This window comes from Haliotis asinina, chromosome 2, assembly GCF_037392515.1.
Source record: "Haliotis asinina isolate JCU_RB_2024 chromosome 2, JCU_Hal_asi_v2, whole genome shotgun sequence".
NCBI lineage: Eukaryota > Metazoa > Mollusca > Gastropoda > Lepetellida > Haliotidae > Haliotis > Haliotis asinina.
The window spans coordinates 9243288-9270513 of record NC_090281.1 but is presented as its reverse complement, the minus strand read 5'-3'; the positions used below and the strand labels follow the sequence as shown (position 1 = coordinate 9270513).

The 27226-nt window shown below is 38.5% G+C and overlaps 2 protein-coding genes across 4 annotated transcripts in view; one reads left to right on the top strand and one right to left on the bottom strand.

Moving 5' to 3' along the window:
* Window positions 1-1441: 1441 nt before the first annotated feature.
* On the bottom strand, window positions 1442-27219 carry LOC137273220 (dual specificity mitogen-activated protein kinase kinase 7-like). Of its 2 annotated transcripts, XM_067805724.1 has the most exons (14): window positions 26611-27219; window positions 23520-23618; window positions 20418-20529; window positions 19594-19723; window positions 19168-19281; window positions 18550-18669; window positions 17634-17741; window positions 15120-15171; window positions 13704-13831; window positions 12294-12374; window positions 11953-12095; window positions 7298-7343; window positions 6392-6499; window positions 1442-4823 (listed from the first exon to the last, which is right to left on the bottom strand). In XM_067805724.1, the coding sequence occupies exons 1-13, from the start codon at window positions 26741-26743 to the stop codon at window positions 6404-6406; spliced, it is 1362 nt and encodes a 453-aa protein (XP_067661825.1). In that variant the 5' UTR covers window positions 26744-27219; the 3' UTR covers window positions 1442-4823; window positions 6392-6403. The 2 variants fall into 2 exon arrangements, with proteins under 2 accessions (XP_067661825.1, XP_067661826.1); XM_067805725.1 differs by lacking the exon at window positions 23520-23618 and having other exon boundaries at window positions 26611-26768.
* The window catches only part of LOC137273218 (folylpolyglutamate synthase, mitochondrial-like), a 28949-nt gene continuing 28660 nt past the window's right edge, over window positions 26938-27226 (top strand). Inside the window, exon 1 of one of the 2 annotated variants that reach the window (XM_067805723.1) lies at window positions 26938-27143. In XM_067805723.1, coding sequence (XP_067661824.1) covers window positions 27051-27143 — 93 coding nt within the window. In that variant the 5' untranslated portion in view covers window positions 26938-27050. The remainder of the gene's footprint in view (window positions 27144-27226) is intronic. The other variant, XM_067805721.1, reaches the window with a different exon arrangement.

Here is a 27226-nt window from a genome sequence, read left to right as displayed (position 1 = left end):
AATACAATACCATAGAAAAAGTTAATTTGCTTGCCTGTAAAAAGTTTGTTGATTTGTCAACACCAAATGCTATGGTTATGGTGAATGTGGGAGGCTCCTATTGTACATCAGGTTGTCCGTTGTTAAAATATTAGTTGTAAAAAAAATTAATATGTCTGAACATCGCTTACCTAAAAAAAAACCTTCAATATGCTTTTACATCTGGATTATCCTGGATGAAATAACTAGATATCTCATATTTGCACCTAACTAATTAGATATGGTTTGGGTTGTATTTGGTTATCACAGACAGTTGGCAATGTAAATATGTGTACTAGACAGTTTCGCATGCAGACTGTACACGTTTAAGCTGGAATGGCATTCAACCATCAATGAAAGTTCTAGATTTTACTCATATTGTCAATTTAAGTTGTTGCTTGAGTCAGAGTGTTATCCTGCTGACCTTCGCTACAGAAATGTTTGCAATGCTTTTAAACATTTTAGATTAGGCGTTAAGGGTATATTAATAAACCGTGGAACATATGTTTCTATGTCCAATCTGAAATAAGTTTCTACAACAACTGTCTCTATCTCAAATCAATGTTAAAGTATTGTCTTCCGATAGAGTGCAGGGTTGTACATCCCCTTGTTGTCCTGAAATTTTGCTAAATGACTAATGAAATCCAGTGAAAATGAAGTGTGCACCCCTCCTTTTCTCAATAGATAAAATGTACCCATGCACACTCAGCATGTCCCATAAATGCTGTATCCACCCGTCTTTCTTCCTTTCCTGCAAAGAACCTCAAACAACACCAAGTAGCCCTATTTATTTACAATGCATACCTGCCAGCGGGCAGGCAGTTATTTGAAACACTGGCTGGACAGCTTTACTGTTGTGGAAAATCTGCTGTACATCGTATCTGTGATTTCAGTATCAGCGTTTTGTACCACTTAAACCTAAAAATGTCAATGAAATCAAGTCCTTCATTTCGGGACCAGTCACCAGTCATTTTATCGTTCTATCCCTTTAACCCATAGACCAAAGTTGGAGAACTCTCAACATAGTATGAGAAAGGTTACAAACATCTTTCCATTCACCAAATATAGTGACTTAAGTCACTAAACTGCTTTCAGAACTGAGAACTGCTTTCAGCACTTCCTGCAATATCACAAAGGAGAGACGCAGAAAAGGGTCACTCCATATCACCTTGTTGCACATGAAAGCATGTGATGTGCATACCTTAATAACTGGTGTGCGAGTTTAGCTTCAGTTTCTTTCAGCAATATTCCAGCAATATTCCAGCAATATTCCAGCAATATTCTAGCAACATCACGACAGGGGACACCAGAAATCAGAATGACACATTGCCCCCATGTGAGGAACTGAACCTGATTCTTCAGACCCAACCACCTCTTGGAATAACTGGGCTACCTCACATGCTAAAAGAAGACCAAAGCCACATCAGTTTTGATATCAATTTAATCATACAGCAACGTATATGACAATAGGTCTACTGTGTGTCCTCTTACACTCACAAACATTCCCAGCCTATACACAAGTATGTACACTCAGCATGTCACACAACCAGAGATCCACTCCTCTTCTCACATTGCTAAAGTTCACTCTAAATGCATTAAGATAAATTGGTCTGTTTTGGCCTGGCATGTATGGCATTTTGAAGTTGTGATGGACATTGTGTTTGAAAACACTGGAACACTACAGAGACTCTGATACAGTCCGAATTGACCAGGATCATCTGTTCCAACAACACACCATGAAGCCCTGAAGTGATCTGTGACAGTGCCCATTGTGGTGATGCTTGATTGTCCTCATCAGTTACTGAAGTGCCTAATGAGTGAGTGCCCCTTGGAACAGTTTCCCAGTATCAATATCTTTAATGTGGGGGAACACCTAAAAGTGGAAAAGATTAAAGAGGGATTCCTCTTTTTTGAATATCCCACTGTAGCAGTATGGTACAGACAAACCTAGACATATATCCAGGATTCAAACCTAATGTCTCAGGTTTTAAACTAACGGATGAAACACAGTAGCACTGAAATTGCCAAAATCAATTTCAAACCAAGCCTATCACTGCCTGGCAGTCCAGGAGATTTATTACAGGTGCTAATTTACTTCATCAGTAACTGTTGATGGTATAACATAGGGGTATCACGATTCAAAACAAATAAGATTCACCTGGATCATTTATAAGAAAATTATTTATGAAAGATGTTCATTCAGTTGCCACAAAGTACAACAGACAAGACTCAAATGTATTCAATTATACTGAACGCCATAACATGTGTGTCTGGTCATACACCAATCTTAGCAATATTTCCCGTAATATCACAGGAGAGGATACCAGAAAAGGGCTTCACACATTCACACACATGAAGGGTATCAAACATAGGTCTGTTCTCATTCTAGGCACATTGTATATGTACATATCTATCCAAAATGGCTTAAGTGAGGTATTGCTGAACTCATATTAGGATCCGAGTGTTGAAATATGTGTCAGTACAGCAGATAAATGCATCGTGACACCCCTATTACGCACAGTTTAAAGGCAGGATCAACACATGACACAATAACAGCATTTTTGGCATGATGCACATATTGTTTTTCCAACAAGCAGGGACTGATATCACTCAAGGCCACATTAAACAGTATGCATATAGTAGTTCATGTGTTCAGAAAACTTTTTGACAACTTTTGTGATGCAATGTCAACTTATGTTCTCATATCTAGGACAGTGTTATTGAGTATTCTGGGCATCCACAAAACACAAATCTGAAACACATAGCTAATCTCTGAAATATATCAAGATTGATTCATGAGCAGTCTGTCATGCACTACATTTTTTCAAGGGAAACCAGTTAATTCCACAGGTCAATACTGACTCATACTTTCACAATCTCTGACAAAAATTCCTATCATATATGCCATTTACCTTTCTGAGAAAAGTTGGGATTGCACTACTGACTTACATTCTGAACCGTTTTAAATAGGGGTTCTATGTTTTGGTGTTTTCTCTGAGCAAACATGATTGTAAGTCATTTGGCACTGCATGTGATAAATGGGCGTAACAGATTATACCTAATTATGTTAAATTATGCCTCATTTTCACACTGTGAATACTATAAAACAGAAATATTTATGTTATCTAAATAGTTAAGTATTTTGGCATTACTTTCAGAAGACAATACTATACTTCCTATCAGAAGTTTAGACTCACTAGTGTAAATATAGCCACTTATTGTCGTGAGTTCCAAATATGATAAAAAAATCAGTGAAAATTGATGAATTCCTAATAAAACCTTACATCAAAACGCTACGACAATAGCACATCCTTTTCTTCTGTGATGCACAATCCTTGAGCAATTCAGCTGCATAAAGTTTTTAGCTGGTTCCCTCATGTTGGAGAAACGAATGTTCGATGTTTAAAGACAGGTTTGCAGGGTCTGAATACCAACTTTGAACGTAATGAAATCAAATTTTTTCAGTTTTCACCAACAGGAGGCAGAATATCTCTCTTTGGCATAGTTCATTATAAGTTCTGAAAACAGGTAGGTACTCAGTTAAATGTTACAATACAAAATGATGAATGTTGTTTCAACGGGAACTTTGTTTTACCATGTTATCCGTCTGCCTGATGCCAATTTATTTCACAACAGAAGGTATGAATAACTGAGTTAGTTTTTTGTTTAACGGCTCTTTTAGCAATATCACAACACAATGGGCTCAACACATTGTACCTGTGTCAGGAACTGAAGCTAGGTCGTCAGCATGACTTTAACCATTAGGCTACTTCACTGCCCCTGTATGTATTACATCATTGCTTAGTAGCAAGCTGTGTGTGACAAGGTTGAATTATTCTCAACAATCGCCATCATGACTGAACTGTTAATAGTGTACACCTCTTACAAACTGTTCATAATTAAAAGGTTTATGGGTTAATGCAAAACTAACCATTAAAGCCTCTTACCCATATTTGTCGATATCAGCGATACCCAAGTTACCAGTGCTACTCTGAATCAACAACATTAGTTACAGCTATATTCATTAACACTATAAAAAGGCATGGAAAATTTCTAAAACATCAGCTTCAGTCTTTGGTGTACCATCTTCAGTTTAAGAAATTTCTGAGTCATTCAGCTGACTCTCTCTTAATTATAACAAAAAAATCACTGTTCTCAAATAGGTCAAATTCTCAGTTTGTTTTCAGTTTGATTTGAAGATTGTCTGGCTTTGTGCACTGAAACATGGCTGCTTGTACAATGGGAACAAAAAATATCCCTTTGAAAAAACATTGTGGCAATGCAAATTCAGGAGCAGGATAATGTGGTTACATTTGTACACTTGGTGTCAAATCATTCTGACCCACTTCAGCATCAAACAATCTCTGCTAATATCGCCAGGATTACAAACTGGTCACAGTCAGTACAAACCAGTTTAATGCTGTAACAACCAACAGCATCAACTGAAAAGCAGTCAAAACCTGTTCCAGCCTGGTTATTTCCGGTACATACCAGTTCAACCTACTTTTGTATCAGATCGAGTGAAAGCAGCCTGGACACACAATCAAGGTGGTTTTCTTTCATTCATCCACAAGTTCAATTGCTCCGCCAATCTCTCACTCATTCACTCAGTCCACCCTCCTCGCTCTCCCTCACTCAGCACAGGGTTACAACGCGTATAGTTCTGAGCCAGGTCTGATGATGGTACAGGTACACTGAGTGTCTTCACCGCCCGTCTGTCAGGCTGCTGTGGTCAGACAAACTGGACAGAGGATGTCAGGAGGTGGTCGTCACAGACACCTGCAGCCGACCATATTGTTTGGGAGCTGCAAGACAAGACACAATTTGAGGGAGTATACAATGCGATGAGTAATCCGATTAGTAATACGTCAGTAATATTATGACACACTTTGACCACTTTGAACCGTTGTTTTGGAGGGAGGGTTGCTGTTGGCCACCTTCAACAAACTTAAAACCATCTGTCAGAGGTCTCTAAACAACAGCACCTAAACAAGAAAACCCTGTGATTGATATCTATTCTCATCATTTGGACATCAATAGTTGCCAAGACTGACCACCCAATCAATTTAGACCCGCATCCTCAGGGCAACCATAGACTTCTGTATGTTCTCAATTAGAAGCTCCATGCATGAAAAATGAATCTTGTACACCTTAGACTACTAGTTACAGTGAATATAGCTTTTAACCAATTGACAATGTCAGGAAAACTGACTTGAGCAAATTCTCCATGCATCACCAGATTGGTGAATTGTGTGCAGTAACTTTTTCCATTCAAGAGAGAAGATATCATGTCTAAAGATCACAACCCTTTGATACAAGTCTATTCTTAGCAACATGACACTTATATACAAGTGTTGTGATATCATGTCTCCATGGTTTCTTAGTTGACATGGACCTTTCATGACTACAATAACATCAAAATCCATATGAACCGATTCCTTTTCAAAACATCTTTTTTTACTTTCATTATATTTCAGACCAAAAGAGAAAACAATTAAGTTGTCTTCTGCACAGAAACATAGGAAATGCAGGGGTTTTTTTTCTAAAAGGACAAAACTAATTGAACTAACACAGCATTGTGATAATTGTGACAAGTTCTTTCAATCCAGTGACTACACCGCAGGGGAAGAACAACCACAATATGGACTGGACACATTTCGTTTTGTGTGTTTGATACACTACTTGATTGCTATTATTTGTCCTGCTTTGGATTCATGGTCATCCATTCATGGTCATCCCCACTGCCCTCATAACAGCTTTTGACATCACCCACACATGGCAGACAGAACTTTGCTTGCAGTCACATACGACCTGTCATTTTAAAGCCATGTGGTCACCGAATGTCAAGGTCACTTGCCCTGATAATTTTTTCACTATGCTGGTTGATTTTCTTGTTGATTTTTTAAATAAGCAACATAATCAACTTTGGAAAGTCAGCTGCACACACTACTGAGAGACATACAAATTTGCCAGCCCGACAGAAAAAAACACTGGAATGGGATGTCAGGAAGCGGGTTATTTTCACCCCTGATCCTGGGAATTCTGTTCCAGCCTTTATTGCAAGTTGGATTACTGCTGCTAAGGTGGAAATTGCCATCACTAGCTTAGAATATGTACTTCTTTCGTACCTGTTGTAATTTGGATTGACTTGTGAATTTTTTCGATTTTAGAATACAAATGTTGATTACAACAAATTTCTTTATTGTTTGTTGGTTTCACACCAAGTTCTTTTACGGACTTATTTCTCACCTACTGTTTTAAGTTCAATGTGGGAAACAACCTTTAACACTCTAACATTTGAAGAGGTCAATGGATACATATTGACAATAACTTACCAATTCTATGCTAAGTATATGACTTCAGTCACACTCACCTGACACTGGTGTCATGACGCCTTAGTTTCAATGAGTTTAGATATTCCTATGTACCATGATGCTACATCTACACGTTCCTTTTCATATCTCTTGATGAACGGATGCTCCTGGAAATCAAATAAAACACATGTATACTGCCAGTGATGAAATTGGTAGTGATGGGAGTTATCAGAACATTACAAATTCCCTGATCCTCACAAATTTGAAAGACAAAAATCATCTGAGAGTCTCAAGTAACTAAGTCCAAAATGTAAATGGCAAAAGGCACCACTTTAGGTCCTGTTTGATAGATCTGCCAAGCGTTGTGATATAACAGTTTTCGAGTTATGCTTCGGAAACAAAATGAGTACAGACGGACGGACAGACAGACAGATGAGGTGCTAACAATATAATAAGGATACCAAGACTTAGATAAATATTGCATGAATGGATAAAAGACAATCTGTCAAGAGGGCATGATCTACAGTGCTGTTGTCAGAAATGCCACACCTATATCACTCCATCCTACAGTATAACACTGGTGTCAGCACTAGTGATGACACCACGCCCTCCTACCTCTGTTGTTAACACCAGCACAGATATATCACCCCATCCTACAGTATAACACTGGTGTCAGCACTAGTGATGACACCACGCCCTCCTACCTCTGTTGTTAACACCAGTACAGATATATCACCCCATCCTACAGTATAACACTGGTGTCAGCACTAGTGATGACACCATGCCCTCCTACCTCTGTTGTTAACACCAGTACAGATATATCACCCCATCCTTCAGCAGGATGCTCTTGTAACTGACAATCTCACTAGAACAACATTTCACCTCACAGTTTAGTATAGTACTGTTGTCAGCACAAGGTACAAGAATGAAGATCCTTGACAGTCATGATGACACAATGAACTTACCAATAACTTCTTATACTTTGGCCTTTTCTTGTAATCTTTTGTCAAACTGGAAAATACAAAAATGAAGTGACTTGTCAGTGAATAATATAATCACATTTATTCATCATCCCACTGTTGATCTTTTACCGCTACAGCCTGAACAAGTATCATCAGCATTTTTTAAAGAAAATGTAATTTTCTGAATAAAATTTATATTTTATACTTATCCTGACTCATGCTAATTGATTATCTCCTCTTCCCTGGCGAAGGTAGTGGAACACCTGAAATCCCTTGAAGTTCCCTTCTTGAAAGAAGCAGATGTAAAATACACTCACTCATGTGTATCCTCCCTTTTCCTGCGCCCTAGGCCACATGACCGGCCATGCTTGTTACTCTCTCCTTGTATTCAGCGTGCCTACGCGGGGCGGCTGGGAGGGCTTTTGTCATGAGTAAGGATAAGTATAAAATATCAATTTCATTCAGAAAATTACATATTTTTCCTTATCCTGACTCATGCTAATTGCTTACAGAATCCGATGGAAACGGTTGTGGGTCAGGCCATGCTGGAGTCTGCTGGCTATCAAAAATTACGTCCAATAATTTGTCCTCACAACGGGAACCTTTAACGGCAATAATATGGTAATGCTCCTCTAATATTCATTGTAGATTCTGGGGGCATCACATCCAGTCGAACTTATCTTCAGCCAAAGTTTTTTGCTGACTGGAATGTGTGACACTGAAAGTAACTAGCATCATGCTAGTTTCTGATGCAACTAATTGTCGAGATATTGTAATCAAGACTAGTTGCGACCCTTCTTCATATACAAGTATCTTCATTACAAGTACAGAGTCATAATCACTCATGCTAGTCTGTTTAAGACGTGTGCATGGATTTTCCACCATTATACTCCGCAGGAGCTCCCATGCTGGAGCTCTAAATCTGCGTTGCTGATCTTCCAACTTGAAGCAGCATAACAAAGCAAGTAGCTCGGGTACTTTAGTCAGCTTGGTCCCCGTTTTCACGGTGATGAATGAGCTGAGAACTCGGATAATGTAGAGCCTATCAGACCTATGGAATATCGTAGGTGACATAAATATTCTGCTATCTGCGGATATGTTGTCTTCATCACTGTGAAGCCTTTCTTCTTGGTGTATGTCTCAAACACTTCCACTTGTCATCATAATGGGTGCAAGTGAATTTCCGTAAAGCTAAGCTAATTGCTTTCGCTGCGCTCATCGAGTATCCTCTGTATTTTAAACAGATTTTGATGCGTTCCACACGTTAAGTCGGAATGCAGATGGGTTGCTGCGTGCCTGTTTCGTGTGGTGATGGAAAAAAAAAAAAATTTTCCCAATCTGGTAGTTGTAGTGTTGGTTGTCCTAACTCCTCTGTGAGTGCTGGAAACCAATGTCTCGTCGACCAAAGTCAGTTGTAGCCTCCTGACCTGTTTTATTTTCTCGATGACTTTTGTTAGCAGCACGGGGGGAAGGGAAAACGTGATTGCGTATAGTCCTACCCATGGGATGCTGACAGCGTCTGTTACCCAGACAAATGGATCTGGTACTGGTGATACAAAGGTTGTTGTCTGTTTGTTGAACCTTGTTGCAAAAGAAGTATATTTGCAGTGATCCGAATGTCTGGCTGATCAGCTGAAACGCCTCTGGATGCAGCATCCACTCTGTTGGTGATGGACAAAAAATGACAGCGATATATTTCAACGCAGTGATGAATCCAATCCCAAGGAATTTAGATTCACAAGTCATCTGAGCTGAGTTAGTAGCCTGATAGTGAAGTCCACCTGTAGACTGAGTTGACTTCTCTCACGATGAGCTTGTACGCTGTGAAGATATGTCATTCTTCGTCTTCAGATCCTCAACCCTGCTCATTATGAGCGAGTTGAAATGCGAAGGGAGTCTATTTATAGCTGGCTGCCTGTCTGATCAGAAACTGTCATTCATTGCTGCAGATCTCCTGATAGGCAACACTGGATCTGCTGTTAGAAGACCTCTATGCCATCTGAAGAATCAAATGACGCTGTAGACTGCTAATCGAGTGTGTCATCAACATGTTTCCATCGTTGCAAGTGTGAAAGTTTAACGTAGACGACTTCCTGACACTGGGACAATAACATAACATTCTGCACAGGGCGTTGTCTCTCGGGGAACAATCAGATTGAAGACATGACGTCAGCGGCAAGGCGTTGTCTCTCTGGGACCAATCAGATTGAAGACATGACGTCAGCGGCAGGGCGTTGTCTCTCTGGGACCAATCAGATTGAAGACGTGATGTCACCAGCAGAGTGTTGTCTCTCTGGGACTAATCAGGTTCTAGACGTCATGTCACCAATGTAGCATTGTGAAATCTTGTTCAAACGGTGATACCCTTTCTAGCACTCAGGCTTATCCGTAACCCTGCAGTTTGGCGAGCACATGTCTAGATGAGTAAAGTGAGCAAAAAACCTTCCGCCACTTGAAGCTGATGTAGACACATTGTCTTCAAGGTAGATGTGTTGGAATTCTTTCCCTGAAAATACTACCATCATCTCTTGCGATCGAAGATGTAGTTTACAGTGGTATCTTGTAGTCGTCTCTAAGAATCTTCGTGACGTATTTGTCGTTGAGAATTCCCCAACTGAGACATCCACCCACTTGAGACGGTTGTATGGGAACTGCTGGAGGTAGGAGACTCCAGTTGTTCAGACCTTAATCTTCAATGTTTACCTCCTCTCTCTGGACTCTGGAAAACTTGGACCTGTTTGTGTAACACTGACTTATCTGCTTGAGCACTGATGTCAAGGTGTCAATGGACTTGATCATCATGACTTCTCTGGAGTCTTGGGTGACAATCCTTGCTACTTCATTAATCTTGTCGACGAAGTAGATTCAGTCAGGCACTAGTTGAGGCAAGGTGTTCAGACATGAACTGCTGATCCTTCATCTGAGTGATGAATGCTGACAGGATCATTCTCTTTTCCTCTTTGGCAGGTTTGTTGAACTTTGCAGAGAGAGTCTCATTGACAGCTCTAATCCAAAAAAAATGTGCATCGTAGTTGTGTCGAGCTGAGCAAGTCTCTTGTCGTCTACCTTGTAAGATTTGTTGCAGGCAGGACTGATGATTTATAAACCTCATTGACGTCCAGTGCTCTGACGAAGGGCTCCATACGAGAATGAACGTTGAATGATGGTACATGATGTTGTTGAAACTTAGTTGCCGTAGACAACATCTCAGGAATCGTAGATATCGGAGGTAACGGCAAGAACGTAAGTGCATCAATGTCGTCATCCCTCATCATGTAAGTATTAGCTTCATTAGAGTCCTTGGATGGTGACGCTAAGTCAAGTCCATTTGTGATCCATGATTTAACTTCAGAGTCTGAAAATAGGGCTTCCTCCAATGACGACACTCGATAATGTCTATCTTCATGCCTCCATGAGTGTGAAACATTCATTCTGTGTTGACGATCCCTCTTATATGAGTCCATGGCTAAGGGGGGTGACGATTGTTGACAGAGCCTTCGATGAGCGAGTGTGAGTGCTAGTGCGAATCCTCACTCGATGTAGGTGTATCTCTCTGTCTGGACAGGAGCTAGAGAGACTGATGAAGATCCCCTTCGAGTGCAGCCGTCTCTCCTCTTCTAAACGTCGTTTGTAGCGACAATTGAGCTGTAAAGTTGTCTACTGTTGACAAAGTCTGCGTTGTCTGACCATTCTGCGTTTTCTGACGATTTTCCTCCGGGTTGAGAGGTGTAGGAGATGCCGCTGGGATAGATCTAGATGATGTCATCCAATGACTGTGTTGGTTGATATCTACCTGTAGAATCAACGGTGGTTCGTTGAAGATAAGTAGTCTTCAATGACCTAGACATCTTCGGTTGAGACGGCCCTGAGAAAGATCTCTTCTGAGATACAGGGGACGACATGCCTGACCCCAGACATAGCCCCGGAGAAATGCCAGACCTTTCACTGGAATGAATCTCAGCAGATGTAGTTAACAAATTATCCGAATTTAGATCACTTGTTTTAGACATGACTAATGCAAGTCACCGTTGCTTGTCCCTAGTACATCTGTAAACAGACCATGTACAGAGAGTAACTTCTGAATCAGACAATTCTATGCAAAATTTACAATGATTATTAGAAGAACATATGGATTTGCACGTCGGGCAAATTAAATGAGGATCAACCGTCGACAGCCGCAATCTACACTGCAGACACGATTTCATCAATTGGGACTAAGTCTCAAGTGAAGAACTACATGCTTAATATGACTAATTTGATAACACGTAATGCATATGCAAATCCAAATACCGTATACGAGCAGAATTTAGATTAAAGACCAAAATAAAGAAAGAACTTATCACCGTATCAGGACCCTCAGGTGCCTCCAGCCGCCCACGTCGGGCGATAAGGAGAGAGTGACAAACATGGCCAGTCATGTGGCCTAGGGTGCAGGAAAAGGGAGGCTACACATGGGTGAGTGTACTTTACGTCCGCTTCTTTCTAGAAGGGAACTACAAGGGATTCAGGTGTTCCACTACCTTCGCCAGGGTAGAGAAGATAAGCAATTAGCATGAGTAAGGATAAGGAAAAATTATTCCAAAGTTGTGACAGGGGTCTGTAAATACATTCACAGGGATATTGTCTCAATGCCAATCAGAGACAAATGAAAAACTCACCAGTCTCGGACGAAGGAGCAGAAGTCAAGGGAGAAACTCTCCCCCGGTGGTAGGAGGGGCGGATCCTCCTGCAAGACCTTGGTGAGAACTTCAAAATCTGTCTTACAGTCTTTGTAGGGAAACTCCCCTGTTGCAAGCTCCACCTGAAAACATTTGGTACATTGTAGAGGCAAATTCATTACATAACATAACATAACAAGTATATATTTGTATGCCTTGAATTCAGTTTGCCAAACCATATCTCTTATAATGAAATCAACACACATGGTGGTAATTCTACTCCACATTAAAGACAGCAATGGTTTCATGGTAACATGGATATAGTTGGTTCTACACATTACCAGTGATATTCCTAGACTCCAGACATCTGCTCGGATATCATAATCAGGACAAGCGGGATCGGGTGGGTCGATTCTCTCAGGCTGAAAACAAAAGTAATCCATATACAGTCAAGTATGTCTATTACAACACACTTCAAACAGACTCATGAATGTAATGCAGAACTGGACTTTTCACTTCCCTGCTACCTGCAGTATATTTAGTAGGGCTGTAATGATGCATCGTACTATCAATGGATCGCAATTGTTGAGTCTCTGATAGCACTTAATCAATGATAGAAATGAAAAACTACTGATGCATCAATAGAATGTGTGACTGGATAGTTTAGTCATTGACTTCCATTTGAAAAATGCGCAAAGCAAAACACAGCTTCATTGAGTTCTAATTGTTTACTTGGACTGGATTTCAAGTTTCTTGTCAGTTGCTGAAAGAAACTGAAACTACTTCAACTTGTTTTCTTTTTTTTATAAACCATACATTCATTTGGGAATTGACTTCAAATGAGACAATTCAAGGAGAGAAAAAAATACTGCATCAGCATTGCAATAGTTGATGGCAATAGATTATCACAATTGCAACAGTATGTTGCACTGGACTTTCACAATAGTTGCTTCCCCTTAACAATAAAACCTAATATTTAGTGACACAATATGTGTATAAACTATGACAAACAAACATATATAAGTGGTCCCAATACGGTCATTCCATCTGCAGTTTGCCATATGTACATATATGCCACCAAATGCAAATTTTGTGAACTCTCTGATGACTGTTTCACATGGACAAGATGAGTTAGCATATTCCAGCTTCAAGGCAGCAACATTTATACAAACAAGTGTGCCTATTATGGTGAGTCGAGATTTCGATTCATAACAGCAATATTTCATCTATATAAAGTCTGATGGTATTACGGAGTAAGTCTGTCAGGATACAAAGACACATAAACCAATTCACTGAATGTGATAGCCCAATCTATCATGGTACAACGAGCATGATGCTTGGGACCTATTGCAACAGATTTCACGCAGGTTCATACGATTAATAGTGGGTGATGCAGACATATTCTTTACAGGTATTGCAAAAAGTATTCTACTAGGGTACTTCTTATCAACAGGTCGTACACAACATGTCAACATATCCAAAGGTAGAGTTGTTATATCAGTCATCGTACATGGTAATGGCACATTTGAGTGTGAGCGAGTTAACTTTCACACTGCTTTTAGGTATATTCCAGCATTATCATGGCAGGGGACACCTTGGTGGAATTCACACATGGTAACCATGTGGAGAATCAAACTTGGGTCTTGAGCATGATGAGCCATTGCTAATCCACTAGGCTACCCTACTGCCCCCTAGCACAGTTCAAATCATGACAACATGGAGAAAATATACTTGTGTATCTGTCTACTCACAGCCATATACGCTGCACAGCCTGCTGTGCGAGTCTTGGCCTTCGAGTCCACCAGTCGACCGCTGATGCCGAAATCACATAACTTCACAGACCCATTCTCATCCAACAGAATATTGGATGGTTTCACATCTAAAATAATCAATACAAATACATTTAAGACAAACACATCAACTGTACCTCCTGGATTAGTAGAAATGCATTAAGCATTTGTGGTAGGTTCTGCATGACGGCATGAAGAAATCAATTATAAATAGGTAGTCCAAATCTTTCGTGCATGCAATTTTCATTACAATCCGGAATCCTTTCAAAATTTGTTATTTTGATATGTTGCTTTTTAAGGTACTTAAGCACATCAGAATCCATGCCTTCCAGTTGCATGATAAAACTACATCATTTGTCAAACCTGAATTATTAGTGCAGGTAAGTTTTGGAGAGGGCTGGCAAGTTTTACATCTAACCAGCCCTGTGGGGAGTTTCATACCCTGTCAATAGCTGATATACAGTGCCACTGTACAGTCAACTTTCAATCAGGAAATCAAATGATGCTTTGTAGAACTTAAGTCTCAATAAAATCAGATCACAGTGCCTGATATTACAACTCCTCGGAAACTCCATGACAACCTTTCATGAACTGTGACTGATAATGACCCAACAGGATGGAGATATATGCAAATCAGAAAGTAGCTTTCTCAGTTTGAAGGGCACTAATATTTTTATAAAGGGATTCCATAATTCTAGACTACACACAGAAAATTAACTTTACAAAGTTCTCAAAGACATTCAGGAATGAATACTACCCATCAAAAGTTTAGACTCAATTGTGTAAGATTACTGTCATGAGTTCAATAATTGATGTAACAGTGAAAAATTGACAACATCTGAACAAAACTTCTCAATGCCATTGACATGTACAAGATCTGCACATGCTTTTCAGGAATTTGATGCATGATATTCATGCCATTCATCTGCATAAGGTTTGCAGTTGGTTCACCAAAGTTAGTGGAGCAATTCATCTTTGATGTTACCTTACATATACAGATAACATATAGTGAATGTTTTAAGCCTAACCTTTTGATGGGTAGTATGTAACACAACCAAGAGTGTTTGGCAGTGCTTCCAACTGTATAAATCTGCATTTGTCTGAAGCCTTACTAAAATGTCATTTTCAGACGTAAGATTAGCACTTACAGTTTTAAAATCAAACATATCTGCTACACATAATGACACCATGTTAACAGGAGAGTAAGCTACTCTGATTTGTAAATTACATCCAGCTCTAGCACAAAAGTAGAAACAGGGTTACTTGAGCTTCCCCTTTATGAAGCTAATCTGCAGAAACTGCCATCAAGAAACATCACAGCAAGGGGAAGTAACTCAAAACATGGCCTTCTTTTATCTTTCCCCCATCAGTGCTTACCTCTGTGTATCACACCATGATTTTCTTTTAAGTAATGTAATGCCCTGACAATCTGTGGAAACAGAAAAGATATGTTAGCGAAATGGTAAATCATCGTGTCTAGTGATGTTTAATCCCGCATATCAGAATAGTTTGAAGACCATGGAATCTTTACTATGTTTACAGGTCAATTACCCTCTACAGAATTTGGTCTTCAAATTTTAGCTTGTCTATGGTCATGCACAGTACTTTGCTTGTGAACAATAAATCTGATACTGCATCAATGCTGGGCATTAATAATTCCTATTTTGGGGGCAAGCATGGCTTGAAACCAGTTTAAGCAATATTCTCGTACATATCACATGTCCCGTACATATCAATCTCCAGGGATTGCTGGTAGTTCTGTCAGTCTAAGTAAACTTATCCTCAGTACTTTTCGTTACACTCCACTACTGATTCTAACAAAACCTTATAGGAGGTCGCGTCAGGTAACCTTTGAGATTGACCAATCAGAACACTGCTTACCAAATCACAAAAGTGCACATTCGCACATACCTTTTGAACTTTTTACCTCGAAAGGTTCATATCTGAACGATTCAGAATGCTATTTAGCATACGCTCGCTTCCAGGTGATGCACATGGCATACGTACAACCATGACAACGGTGAGTAAACAGTTGTTGAAAATAGTGTTTCGGCGATATTCAATGATTTAGCAATTGGTAACCATGACAACAGAAACCCCAAAGCGTATATACTGCTGGTCAAATAACTGTGTTATATGCAGATTTTTGTTTGTGGAGAGATCTGTATCGGTCACCTGAATATTTTGAAAGTCACTCCGATCCCTAAATAGTAGCCGTTGTCTGATTGGTTAAATGTATTTAACCATCTCACATTGGGCGGTCATTAGTCGCTCAAAGGTTACCTGATGCGACCTTCCACTAGGTTTTGTTAGACTCAGTGATGGAGTGTAAAGAAATACACTGGAACTAAGATTACTTAGACTGGTAGTTATGTATGCTGATATCATAAACAAAGACACAAAATCACCAGTGTTCCCGTTCTCCGGTAATTACCGTTTTTGAACCGATAAAAATTAGGATGATCCGGTATTTTCAACTGTCATCAGTAGCTGACACCAGAAAATTTTGATTTGCTTGAGGTTTTGTGTTATTGGTAAAATTAATAAAATTGCAGTAACAAAAATGTCTTTGTCGTTTTCTTTGTTCTCTTCAAATCATGAGCAAACGTACTGAAACCTAGGGTGGAAACCTCCATATTGTATCTTAATATAGACTTCAGCAGACTTCGCATATGCAGATCAAGCCATGCCATGCCCAATTATCTATTTACAGCCATAGCAAGTGGTAATCATTGCGTGTGTAGTGAAAAAAATGGCTTCCAGTAAAGAGGAACAGCGTACACTGATAGGGTTCATTTCGGGAACAAATAAGATGCAAAATAAAAGTCAAACATCTAATCCAGTGGTTAAGGGTACAGAAAAATATGGCTATGTTTTTTTCCAATTGTGTCATGTCATGACAGTCCCATGCCTTTTCTTTTATTTTGTCATATTTACGTAATCAGAAAATTATCATAAAAAGATCTTAAATAGTCTATATAGTCGCCCATTTTCCGTTATCATTAGCTTTCCACTCGCTAACATGACAAAATAGTGGAAAATACCTCTGTTTTATAAGCTTCATATGAATAACATGCGAGGCAATTTGCTTGGTGGCAGGTATCTTTCGAGATGTTATTGGACAAAAATTGGAACGCTTGTTCGTCTGCTATTAGGCATTGTGATTGGCTAAAATCAGGCACATGACCCAAGGCAGCCAATCATATTACAGTAATGGTATCCAATGAAGACTTTTAGATTTAGACGAAAGTTTTGGGTAAAATAATGGTATTTTGAACGCATTAAGCAAGAGATCGCTATCAGTTTGTAAATTATGGAACCTATTGAAAGTGTCGTCCTGCATTATGACCTGTGACAAACATGCTTCATGCGCGTTTTCTTCATTAAACATTGTGTGTGAGCATAAAGACTGAGGTGGCAAAAGCCAAGATGTCACTTGTGACATTACACAATCACACTAAAAGGACGGACAGAGTAATTTATATGTACGTTTGACAACATTTATGAATGCTGTTGTTGATGTTATTCCTCAGTTTATTCAATTCATTTACTGACATTCTGAACACAGTTATAAAATGTAGTTGGACCGCTTGAAATCATTTTCTGATTGTCTCAGCATGACATTGATCAATAAATATAATTACTGTAGGTCTAATTAACATATTCTCAAACAACAAGCAACACACAGCCCACCCTGCAACAAATTTATTGACAGAATTTCGTAAGGAATACTGATTACTCTCTCTCCGGATAAAATATAGTTGAGCCGGAATTTTTAGACGTTGTCTAAATAAGCCACCTGCAGTTATCAAACCCACCAGGAACACTGAATGACATCATGTAAATATGCATAACAATAAACTGTTCACAATATACTTTCTAGTTACTCACTGCTACTGCCATTTTCCCCAGGATTTTTTCAGGAATCGGTTTCCTTGTTCGTTTTAACAGTTTATCTAGACATGTGGACATAAGCTCCATACAGATCCATACTTCACTCTGAAATAAAAAATAGTCATAATTACTCATAGATAATAATAACCTACTTAGGAAATCTCACCAACTGTTTTTCTGGCAAACTTAACCTCCGGCTGTTGGCCAAGTAAAATCATCTGAATGAGTTTTTTCATCACAGTTGTGAATAGTTTTCATGGAATTTAAATCTTAAGCGTATGAGCGTATCATTTCAGGCAATGAGTGAATTTATCTTAAAGACTCCTGTAGATTCATGGCCTTAACATACTAGTCATCCTTTAAAGAAACTGAAATTTGTTAAAAAAAAAAAAAAAACCTAATAAGTACCACAAAGTTCAAATAGTCAACTTCTAGTTATATCAAGGTTTTTTAAAGCACTTGTAAGTGTAGAGTGAGTGAGTTTAGTTTTATGCCACACTCAGCAATATTCCAGCTTTATGGTGGAATATGTAAATAATCGAGTCTGGACCAGACAATCAAGTGATCAACAGCATGAGCATCAATCTGCACAATAGCGAACCGATGACATGTGTCAACCAAGTCAGCAAGTCTGACCACCCGATCCCGTTAGTCACCTCTTGCAACAAGCACAGTCGCCTTTTACGGCAAGCATGTGTAGCTGAAGAGCTATTCTACCACGGATCTTCACAGGTCATAAAGCGTAGAGAGCGAGTGAGTTGGGTTTCACACTGCTTTTAGCAATATTCAAGTAATATCATGACAGACAACACCAGACACTGTACCATGTGGGGAATAGAACCTGTGCTTTGACAAGTGGAGGCTTCAACCACTATGCTACCACCCCAGAAGTAGAAGGAACCCCAAATCTCACCGAGGTGATGAAAGTTCCCAGACACTGGACAATATAGGGACAGTCGTGACTCTTCAACACAACATCCAGATCCATGATGATTCGTTTGTTCTCTTCTTTGTTGCCAGATCTTCTCATTTGCTAAAAACAGAAAATGTGATAGGTGTTTTCATACATTTCACTCACTGGTAAAGTGAATACAGTTAAGAAATATACATTCATATTACCCCACACTCTGTAAGATTCCAGCCATAAAAATGATATGTAAATAACTGACCCATGCTAATGGAATACAACGCAAGTGTAATTCAATAATGTGAACTATGTTTTTATAACTTTCTACAGTGATGCAGTACTTCTTGTGCACCACAAATGCATCTTTTTAAGCAAAACATAAGCCCTTTTAACTTTTCATCGAGTTTTGTAGTTTCAAAGCACGAATTGTTTGAGATATTTAGAATGGACTTTTAGATATTTAGAATGGACAGTACCTAATATATAGCCAATATCAGTGCCTAACAAGTGCAAGACAAAAGCAGTGTTAAATATACCATAAACGCTCTTAGTGCTAGGAAACCAAGGCTTTCTGAGACTATATACATAAAATTCTAGCATTCAGATACTGTCAGTGACACTGACCTTGACAGCCATGGGGTGCTGCGTAAGCTTGTGTCGCATCCTCACAACCTGTCCACAGGTTCCATGACCCAGTTCACCCAAGGGCTCCATGTCACTAATATCAGTAGGGTATTTCTGAAAATCAATTTACTATATCAATACTGACCACAACCTACAACACAACCATGGCAAAGGTGTTACATTAATGGTTGGGGTGTCATAATGTCACATGATTCTTTGTCTGTGTTGATTTTTGAGTGAGCTCCTAAATGTCTCATGCTCCCAAATGACTGACAAGCTGATGGACCTATAGTATCAAAATAATGAAACAGTCAGATTTGCCAATTCTTTAAAAAGCAAGGTAAGTTAATATTAGAGGAAATCATTTTCAGTAGGTTGCATTATTCCACAACTTTGTAAATACTGCTTGAAATACAGCCAACTTACATTTCCGTTAATAGAGAGGATCCCACTCTGCTTCATGATTTCTTCATACTTCTGATCAATCTCACCACTTTCTGGCGCCTTGTGTTGACCACGGTGACAATCCAATTGCATTCCAGGACGTCGCCTCCCACTGAAATGGCCTCAATAAGTTAGGTTGAGTTTTTGTCGAGCATGCATTTTTGCATAAAAAAACCTCTCAACGTGAATGAAAAATGGAGTTGCATGATGGTTTCAACATAGAAATACATTAGACACTAGACAGCATCATTTTGTTTAGAAGTATGCGGAGAATAAACCTTGTCACAAAACAAAATTACCTAAGGTTTTACTGGCATAATATCATGAGTTAACTGCTTTTACAAAGAACATCTGACAACTCAAGAGAAGGGAGAAGGGAATATCTGGGATTTAATCATGGAAAACTGACAATTGTCATTAGTGCGTTCTCATCGATATTTTATAATTCCAGTTAATAACAATCAGAATACATCAGACACCTTGGGCTCCATAAATGAGTGTGTGTGTGTTTAGTGTGAGTGTGTTTAGTTTTACACTGCACTCAGCAATATTCCAACTATATGGCAGCGGTCTGTCTGGACCAGACAATCCACTGACCAAAAGCATGAGCATGGATCTGCACAAATGGGAACTGATGACATGTCAACAATGTCAGCAAATCTGACCACCTGATGATTCTTAGTCGCCTTTTATGGCAAGCATGAAGACCTATTTTACCCCAGATCTTCTTGTGTCACCTGTATCTGAACTCTAATGACATTAAACATGCACATCAGGATACAACTCAGCCTTAGTTTAACCCTCACCTTTCCTGTGGAAATCTCTGACAATCAAGCTGCATTTCTGGGCGTCGCCGGCCTGATGAGGGGGCGGAGCTTGACCGAGAACTGGTCCCGCTTTCCCCATGACTCACTAATGCTGTAATTTTAACACTGATAAATACCTGATCCCAAGCTTGCAAGAACAATAGAATCACACATATACAATGCTACATATATTTATATGTTACATGGATTTATCCAGGAACCAAGCTACAGTGTGTCCCTTTTGTAGGCAATCGGGAGCAAAAAGTTTGTTTTAAAGATGATCATTCACAGGTTACTGAAACTGTGTATATTGCAACAGTATAAGATTAGCACAGTGTTCTTTCTCTTCTCTCCTCTTGCAGCTAACGGACAAGAAAAGCCATTTTGACAACATGACAAGTTGGGGCCATCTTGGGGCCAACTATCATCCTGGATAATCCAAACATTCTGTGACAAGAATGTATACTGACATTTTATTAACAACTGTCATAGAAACATTAATGAAACTGACCGGGATGCCATGAATACAAGGGGTTATAAAAAAATTCTAATTATTGCCATGAATTTATTGAGAAATTATGTTGAAAGTAATAAGGTAACATCAATGGTCATTATCTAGTCAACCAGTAACTACTTGCTTCAATTTATTCAATATTCTGGTAGTTGATCCTAAACTTGAGTAACCCAGAGACACCAACCCTACTTTGGGCTAAGTGTAATACTTGACAGCAGAAAGTGTAATGAAGATCCAGTAAGTGAAATACTTGTCTTCCAGTTGCTTTGATATAGTGCACGGTTTCACAAAAGGAATATTCCAGAATGAAATGCACATCACCAATACAAGATAATTTAACGCCCTACAAATTAATTGGAATGAGCGCAATTCCAAGAATAAGCGATTTTTATCGGTGTAAGGCCATTTCTTAACCCCTACATTAGTGCTTTATGAAACACTTCCATGTGATATTTTATCCACTTTATTCAAAACCAGTAGAAAAGTGTAATTTTCGCATGTTGATTATAATGGTGTAACACATTGGTCAAAATCGTAGATATGATACTGTTGTGAGATGGAAAAGGAATTTTCAAACCTATCACATGTCCCTGACAGATGAGCCAAGACGTGGACACCATTTTGGAGATACCAGTGAGGTCATTGAAGGGATGGAGTGTTGGTTTTCCATGAAATTAGGGGCCTATTTAAGCAGTGTGCACAAGGTCAAGAAATGCTGAGAGAACATGTGTCACTCTGGATGTTGACTATGTAGAGAAGAAGTCTTAAGGACAAGAAATCAAAATAAAAGTTTCTACCTTGAAAACATCTTGGCAATAATTAGAACTTTTTGATACCCCCTTGTATGCAAAGTTTAAACAAAAATTGAACTTAAAAGTAAACTAAACTCTCAGTGAATAGGTTCCTGGTATTGACATTTTGCAGTATTGATAACATGTATGTGATGATTTCTGTAGCTACTATAATGAGCCTCTAGCATTCTAGAATCGAACCCAGGTCTTCAGCATGACTAGTAGATTCAATAACCAGTAGGCTATACCCACCACCCCTGAGCCTCTAGTAAATTATTGTCATTGTGACTTATTTACACTTTTTGTAGTCCAAACCCCCTCATGCAATAGAGTGACCTCCGTCAACCGAGTACATCTGACATCATCTGCATGAGGAGTGCAAACAGAAAGGACTTTCGCTGCTGTCATAATTTTCCACTTTGTATCAAATACCTTGAGCAACTGTAGTAAGAAAAGTACTAAATGGATAACAACTTCAGACTGTTCCTAATTTAGAGGGGTGTGATGATGATTTTACAGGAGGGACACCCATTTTGTTCTTGGGAGGGGGTTGGGGGGCTATCATTGTTTTACATATGTACAAGGGGGGTCAGCAAATTTTGTACATAAAAATACTAAAGGCAGTGGGGGAGGCAGGGTGTCACTGATTTTCCACATACTTCTCCACAAAAATCAGCATCAACACCCCTAGCCATAAATTATGAACAGTCTCTTATTTATTTTACCATGTTTCAGTATAGATTCTTATTGCATCATATTTTTCTCATTATACATCAACTACTAAAATGCCAATGAAACAAACTGTAGTCCTGTTAATGATCGTAAAGCAAATCATGTGTATTTCAATAATCCAATGAATGTTCATTGACTTTTAGTGTATATTTATTGATTTCAAAATTATATTATGTACCTACTGAATTCAAGGTTTACTAGCCACTCCAATTTGTAATCAAAAGGTAACAGAATGGCATATACAGATTAATGTGTTCGATAAAACAGCTTCAACATGCATAGTTTCCTATGAGGCATACAAGATGCAGTGATGGAGAGCCAGTTCATCAGGTGAAGTTACACAGAGTATCATGTTAAGTTGTCAGGTACAATTATGAAATCCATGCTGCCATGCTTTATTTCACAGACAAGATTCCACTTGTAAATGATTTTTTCGAATGTGATTAGCTGTGAGTCTTGTGTAAGTTTCAGAAATAGTCAAATATATTTTACTATTCAACACGTTCAATGACTTTGGTATTGTTAGGACAAGCATTCATCCAGATGCATCTGATCTGTCTGTTATGATTTAAAAATCACCACATAAATTATGTTAGAAGAAACTCATAGACAGAAGGTAGTTTTACATGCTCTGTAACCATGCAAAGAGCTCATCATCTTGCATCCAAAATGAATCATTTTGTATGGGACGTCTCCGTGTTGAAGTAAAACACAAAATACTAGCACATTTGCTGCAGACCAAAAGAGTGATCTTTAGTCAAAGGTTAATAACTTCCACAAAAAAGGGAGTGGGCTCGCAATGTGTCTAAATTTCCTGTCATCATATCTCCATCAATGATCATCTCCTACAACTACAAATCATATTCAATACATGGAATATCTACCACAATGACCCATTTACTGTGTGCACATAAATTACTACCACCTATAACCCATCATCACAAAAATACCCTCTGTCCAACATGTTAATGTTAAAGCAATCCCAACCAAAGACTAACAAGCTGATTAAGCATACTGAACATATTTTTGAGTGAAAAGAATATGAAAATGTCATTATCGTCCTACTTTCGTTCCTGGGGACTCGAAACCTGGAAACATCCCATAGGAAAGGTGAGTTGTTCTGAGAAGAGTTGGGATGATAGTATTCATTCCAGCTTGGCACTACTGGCAAACACAAGACAAGGAAACAAATGTTAGGCTGAAATAAAAGTTGTGGCTTTGGTAACAGAGTGAATGTGGAGCTTCATGCTGTAATCAGTCAGTCCAGCATTGAAAAGAGGGTTAACACCAGAAATTGTATCCCAACCAAGGCATCACCAGTTGTGTTATTCATTGCAGTACCATGTGATATGGCTAAGTCCTCAAATTAAAGAAAAATACTGAACAATATAAGTTAGGGACCATGTCACTGAGGGTGATATTGAATTGAAGTGAGTTTAGTTCTACACAGCCTGGAGTGAAATTCCACAATATCACAGGTTGGGACTTTTGATTTTGAAGGCTGAGAACAACATTTCATTAAGATATCCAAAACGCATCTTATTACAGAACTTATTTTGTTCAGTTTTCTTGCATTAACTTTGAAATGATACAGCAATACACATGACACAGTATGATATTGAGATATAAGGCTCATGATACAATATAGATATACTGTTACAAGTCCTGTATAGCCATACACAAATTCATTACAAGTCATGTTGATGTAAAAAAAATTGTTCAGGAAACAGTAATTGCAGATTTCATAGTATTTCCTGATTGGCGATAAATAGCCTCCACAAAGATCCAAAGCTTACATGCTACTCCCTTAAAATATTCCACCTTTGCTATCTGAAATTTGATAATAAAAGTATTTATTTGTACAAGGGTAAAGAATATGAACTTACAAAATATAAGCACTTTAACAAAATACAAATCATATCACACCCATATTATTGGGATCCATATTGTATTATGTCCACCACAGGAAAGATTTCAACCAACCAAGAGCTTTAGGATCCATAGCTGGTCACTTGTTATAACAAGCAATGGGTGTGTCAGGGACAATATAGTGTAAATTCTGATGCACCAATATGGTTGACTCTTAACAAGCTTACAACAGGCATGTACTTAAAACAAGTTACATGTGACATCCTAGATATCCACAAAGCTTTAGGTCTTGCACTTCAATCACAACTAAATAGTCTCCTTGGCAAAAAGAACAGATCTTCCTCCAAAAAAGTAAAATCGTAAGAAAGGCAATATTCATGGATGTCAACTTCTTTATTGTGAATAACACAATGTTTTGGAGTATATCCTTGCTCCTTCAACAGCATATGCTCTGAAAAGTCATGTTATTCATAATAAAGAAGTTGACATCCATAAATCTTGCCTCTCTCAAGCATTCCACTTCTAAATGCCCTTCAGAGTTCATAATCATAGTATCTGTTCTGCTCCGTTCTGAGAAGTTCAGATGAAAAACATAAATCACTCCTGTTAAAGACAAAAAGAATCAATGAAGTCTGTTTGGAAATAGAACATAAATATATGTTTTCAAAACAAACAATGTAAAACATTGTATAAGTAAAAGATCACATAGCACTGTTAAGTGTCAATGGCAGCATTCGTCATGCAGTGTTTGACTTGCATGCTTATATCACGTGTATGCATATACACAGAAAAAAGTTGACGATTAAGAAGCAATAACATTCTTACTGTAATGTCTTATTATATCAAGAAAGTTCAACATGCTACAAATAATTTACCAGTGACATAGGCAGAGGAATATTTTAACATCATCTGTACAAAATATTGAATGTACCTGTGTTTTTATGGGCTAAACCCAAATCAGGGATCTGTTCTAACCTGAATGGAAGTACTGGTCTCCTTAACAACATTGGTCATGAAGAGAGAGAACACAGTATCTTACAATGAAGCAAGCTGATGTAAATGTGCCACTGGAGTAATACACAAGCATCTGGCTTCCTCTAAAATGCATAACAGTCAAACTTGATATACTAAGAAATCTACAAAGTAAGAATGTGGCTAAGGTTTAATATGCTGAAGACTCAGAAACATATTTCAAAACAAATTAAAGAAACATATCAAAGGGATTCACGTACATAAATTTGTCAGTTTGACCAAAAAGATTATCAAAATAATTTTCAACTACAGTGTGGCATATCAGCTACTGGGATTTACTGAGCGTTTCAAACATGTTTGTGATTAATCTATTGGCTTCTTTATTAGAATGTTATAAATTTAACTCACCAGCTCACCAAAATCATGACACAATAATGACTACCACTGATTATCATTGGCAACTAACCACATTTTTTTAAACATTTGAAATGAACATGAAAACTGGGTCCATCAAAATATGTTCTTCTTGTTATCATCAGTCTGCTGCAGATTTTTCTTTCAGTCTACTAGTGCTGTGCCATTTTGTGCTGAAACAGTTGTGAATGCTGAGCAAAGTGTCATCATCCCTTTCTGAGCTCCTTTTTCTGGTTTCAAATTTCCAACACATAGTCTGTCATATGCAGTACCTGTCACTTATTCATTAAGACTGACAAACATACAGACTAGAATTTCTAATAGTAAATCATCATGACCATCCAGAAAATAGAAAACTACCTGGCTCTGACTCTGAACGTGATTTTATTAATTCAAAACTGCATGTGACACCATAGATAATCTCTACATTTAGATTTAGTTACTTAAGCTGTCATAAACATGAGCTCCAGTGACACTACAACAACAAATGTATACACAGTGATACATAAGTGATACATAACCCTTCACTTGAAAAAGCAATTTCTAAAATCTCGTACATAAACACACTGTTCCGTGTTGAAAACGTTCGGAAATGCCTTAAGTCGATTTTATTTGTTTTAGACAATCTCAGCTATGACAGGTAAAGATTTCAGATCACGTCTAACGATCACAGACAAGAAAAGTCAACATAAAAATTCAAATTATTTTTTTGACATAGATGGACCGAAAAATTGTTAACAAATAGAAACATGACACTATACGCTACAGCATGAGCATACTGTCACGAATTCATGTGATGCGACAGTTTTGGTCCTGAAAATGTCAAAACACCAAATTAGAGATTCACAATCTATATCAGAACGCTTGTTTGTTAATTCAACCCTCTTGCCAACAAACTTACTTGGCCGCCTTGGGCCGGGTGATCCCGACTGCAACGGTCTGCCTCTTCTGTCATTTTCATGCAATCTGTTTTCTAATGTTAGCTTTTTCTCCAAGTCGTTCAGTTTTTGAGTCAACGATTTCTTAGACGACATGTTGGATTCTAAGATCACATGATCGAAATATGCTTAGTGCGTGGTGGAGCTAGACACGAGTTGCAGTTTCGTAGCATAATGTAGAACTGGGAATTATTTCGTATCAAGTATTACGTATAATATATTTAATGTTATACGCATTGACACCAGCATCACATTTTCTTGTCTTACGAAACACATCTTGAATTAACTTTACTTATATACGCATATAAATATTGAACAGAGCTCATAGTGCATCATTTGCGCACTATGGCCGCACGTGGTAATCTGGAAAAGCCAGCAGGATGTAAACATTGACTAGTCTGAAATGAAATGTATGGTGTCTTTAATTACATTCAGTAGAAAGGTCATGACATCGGCAGCAGCAAGTACACACAAGTCCAAAATGCATTCATACAAGGTGAGGCAACGTTTCGTTCTGGCGATCTGCATAGACGCTTGTCAACGCGGGTAAATCTCCCTTTGAGCAGGTACCTGTCGGTC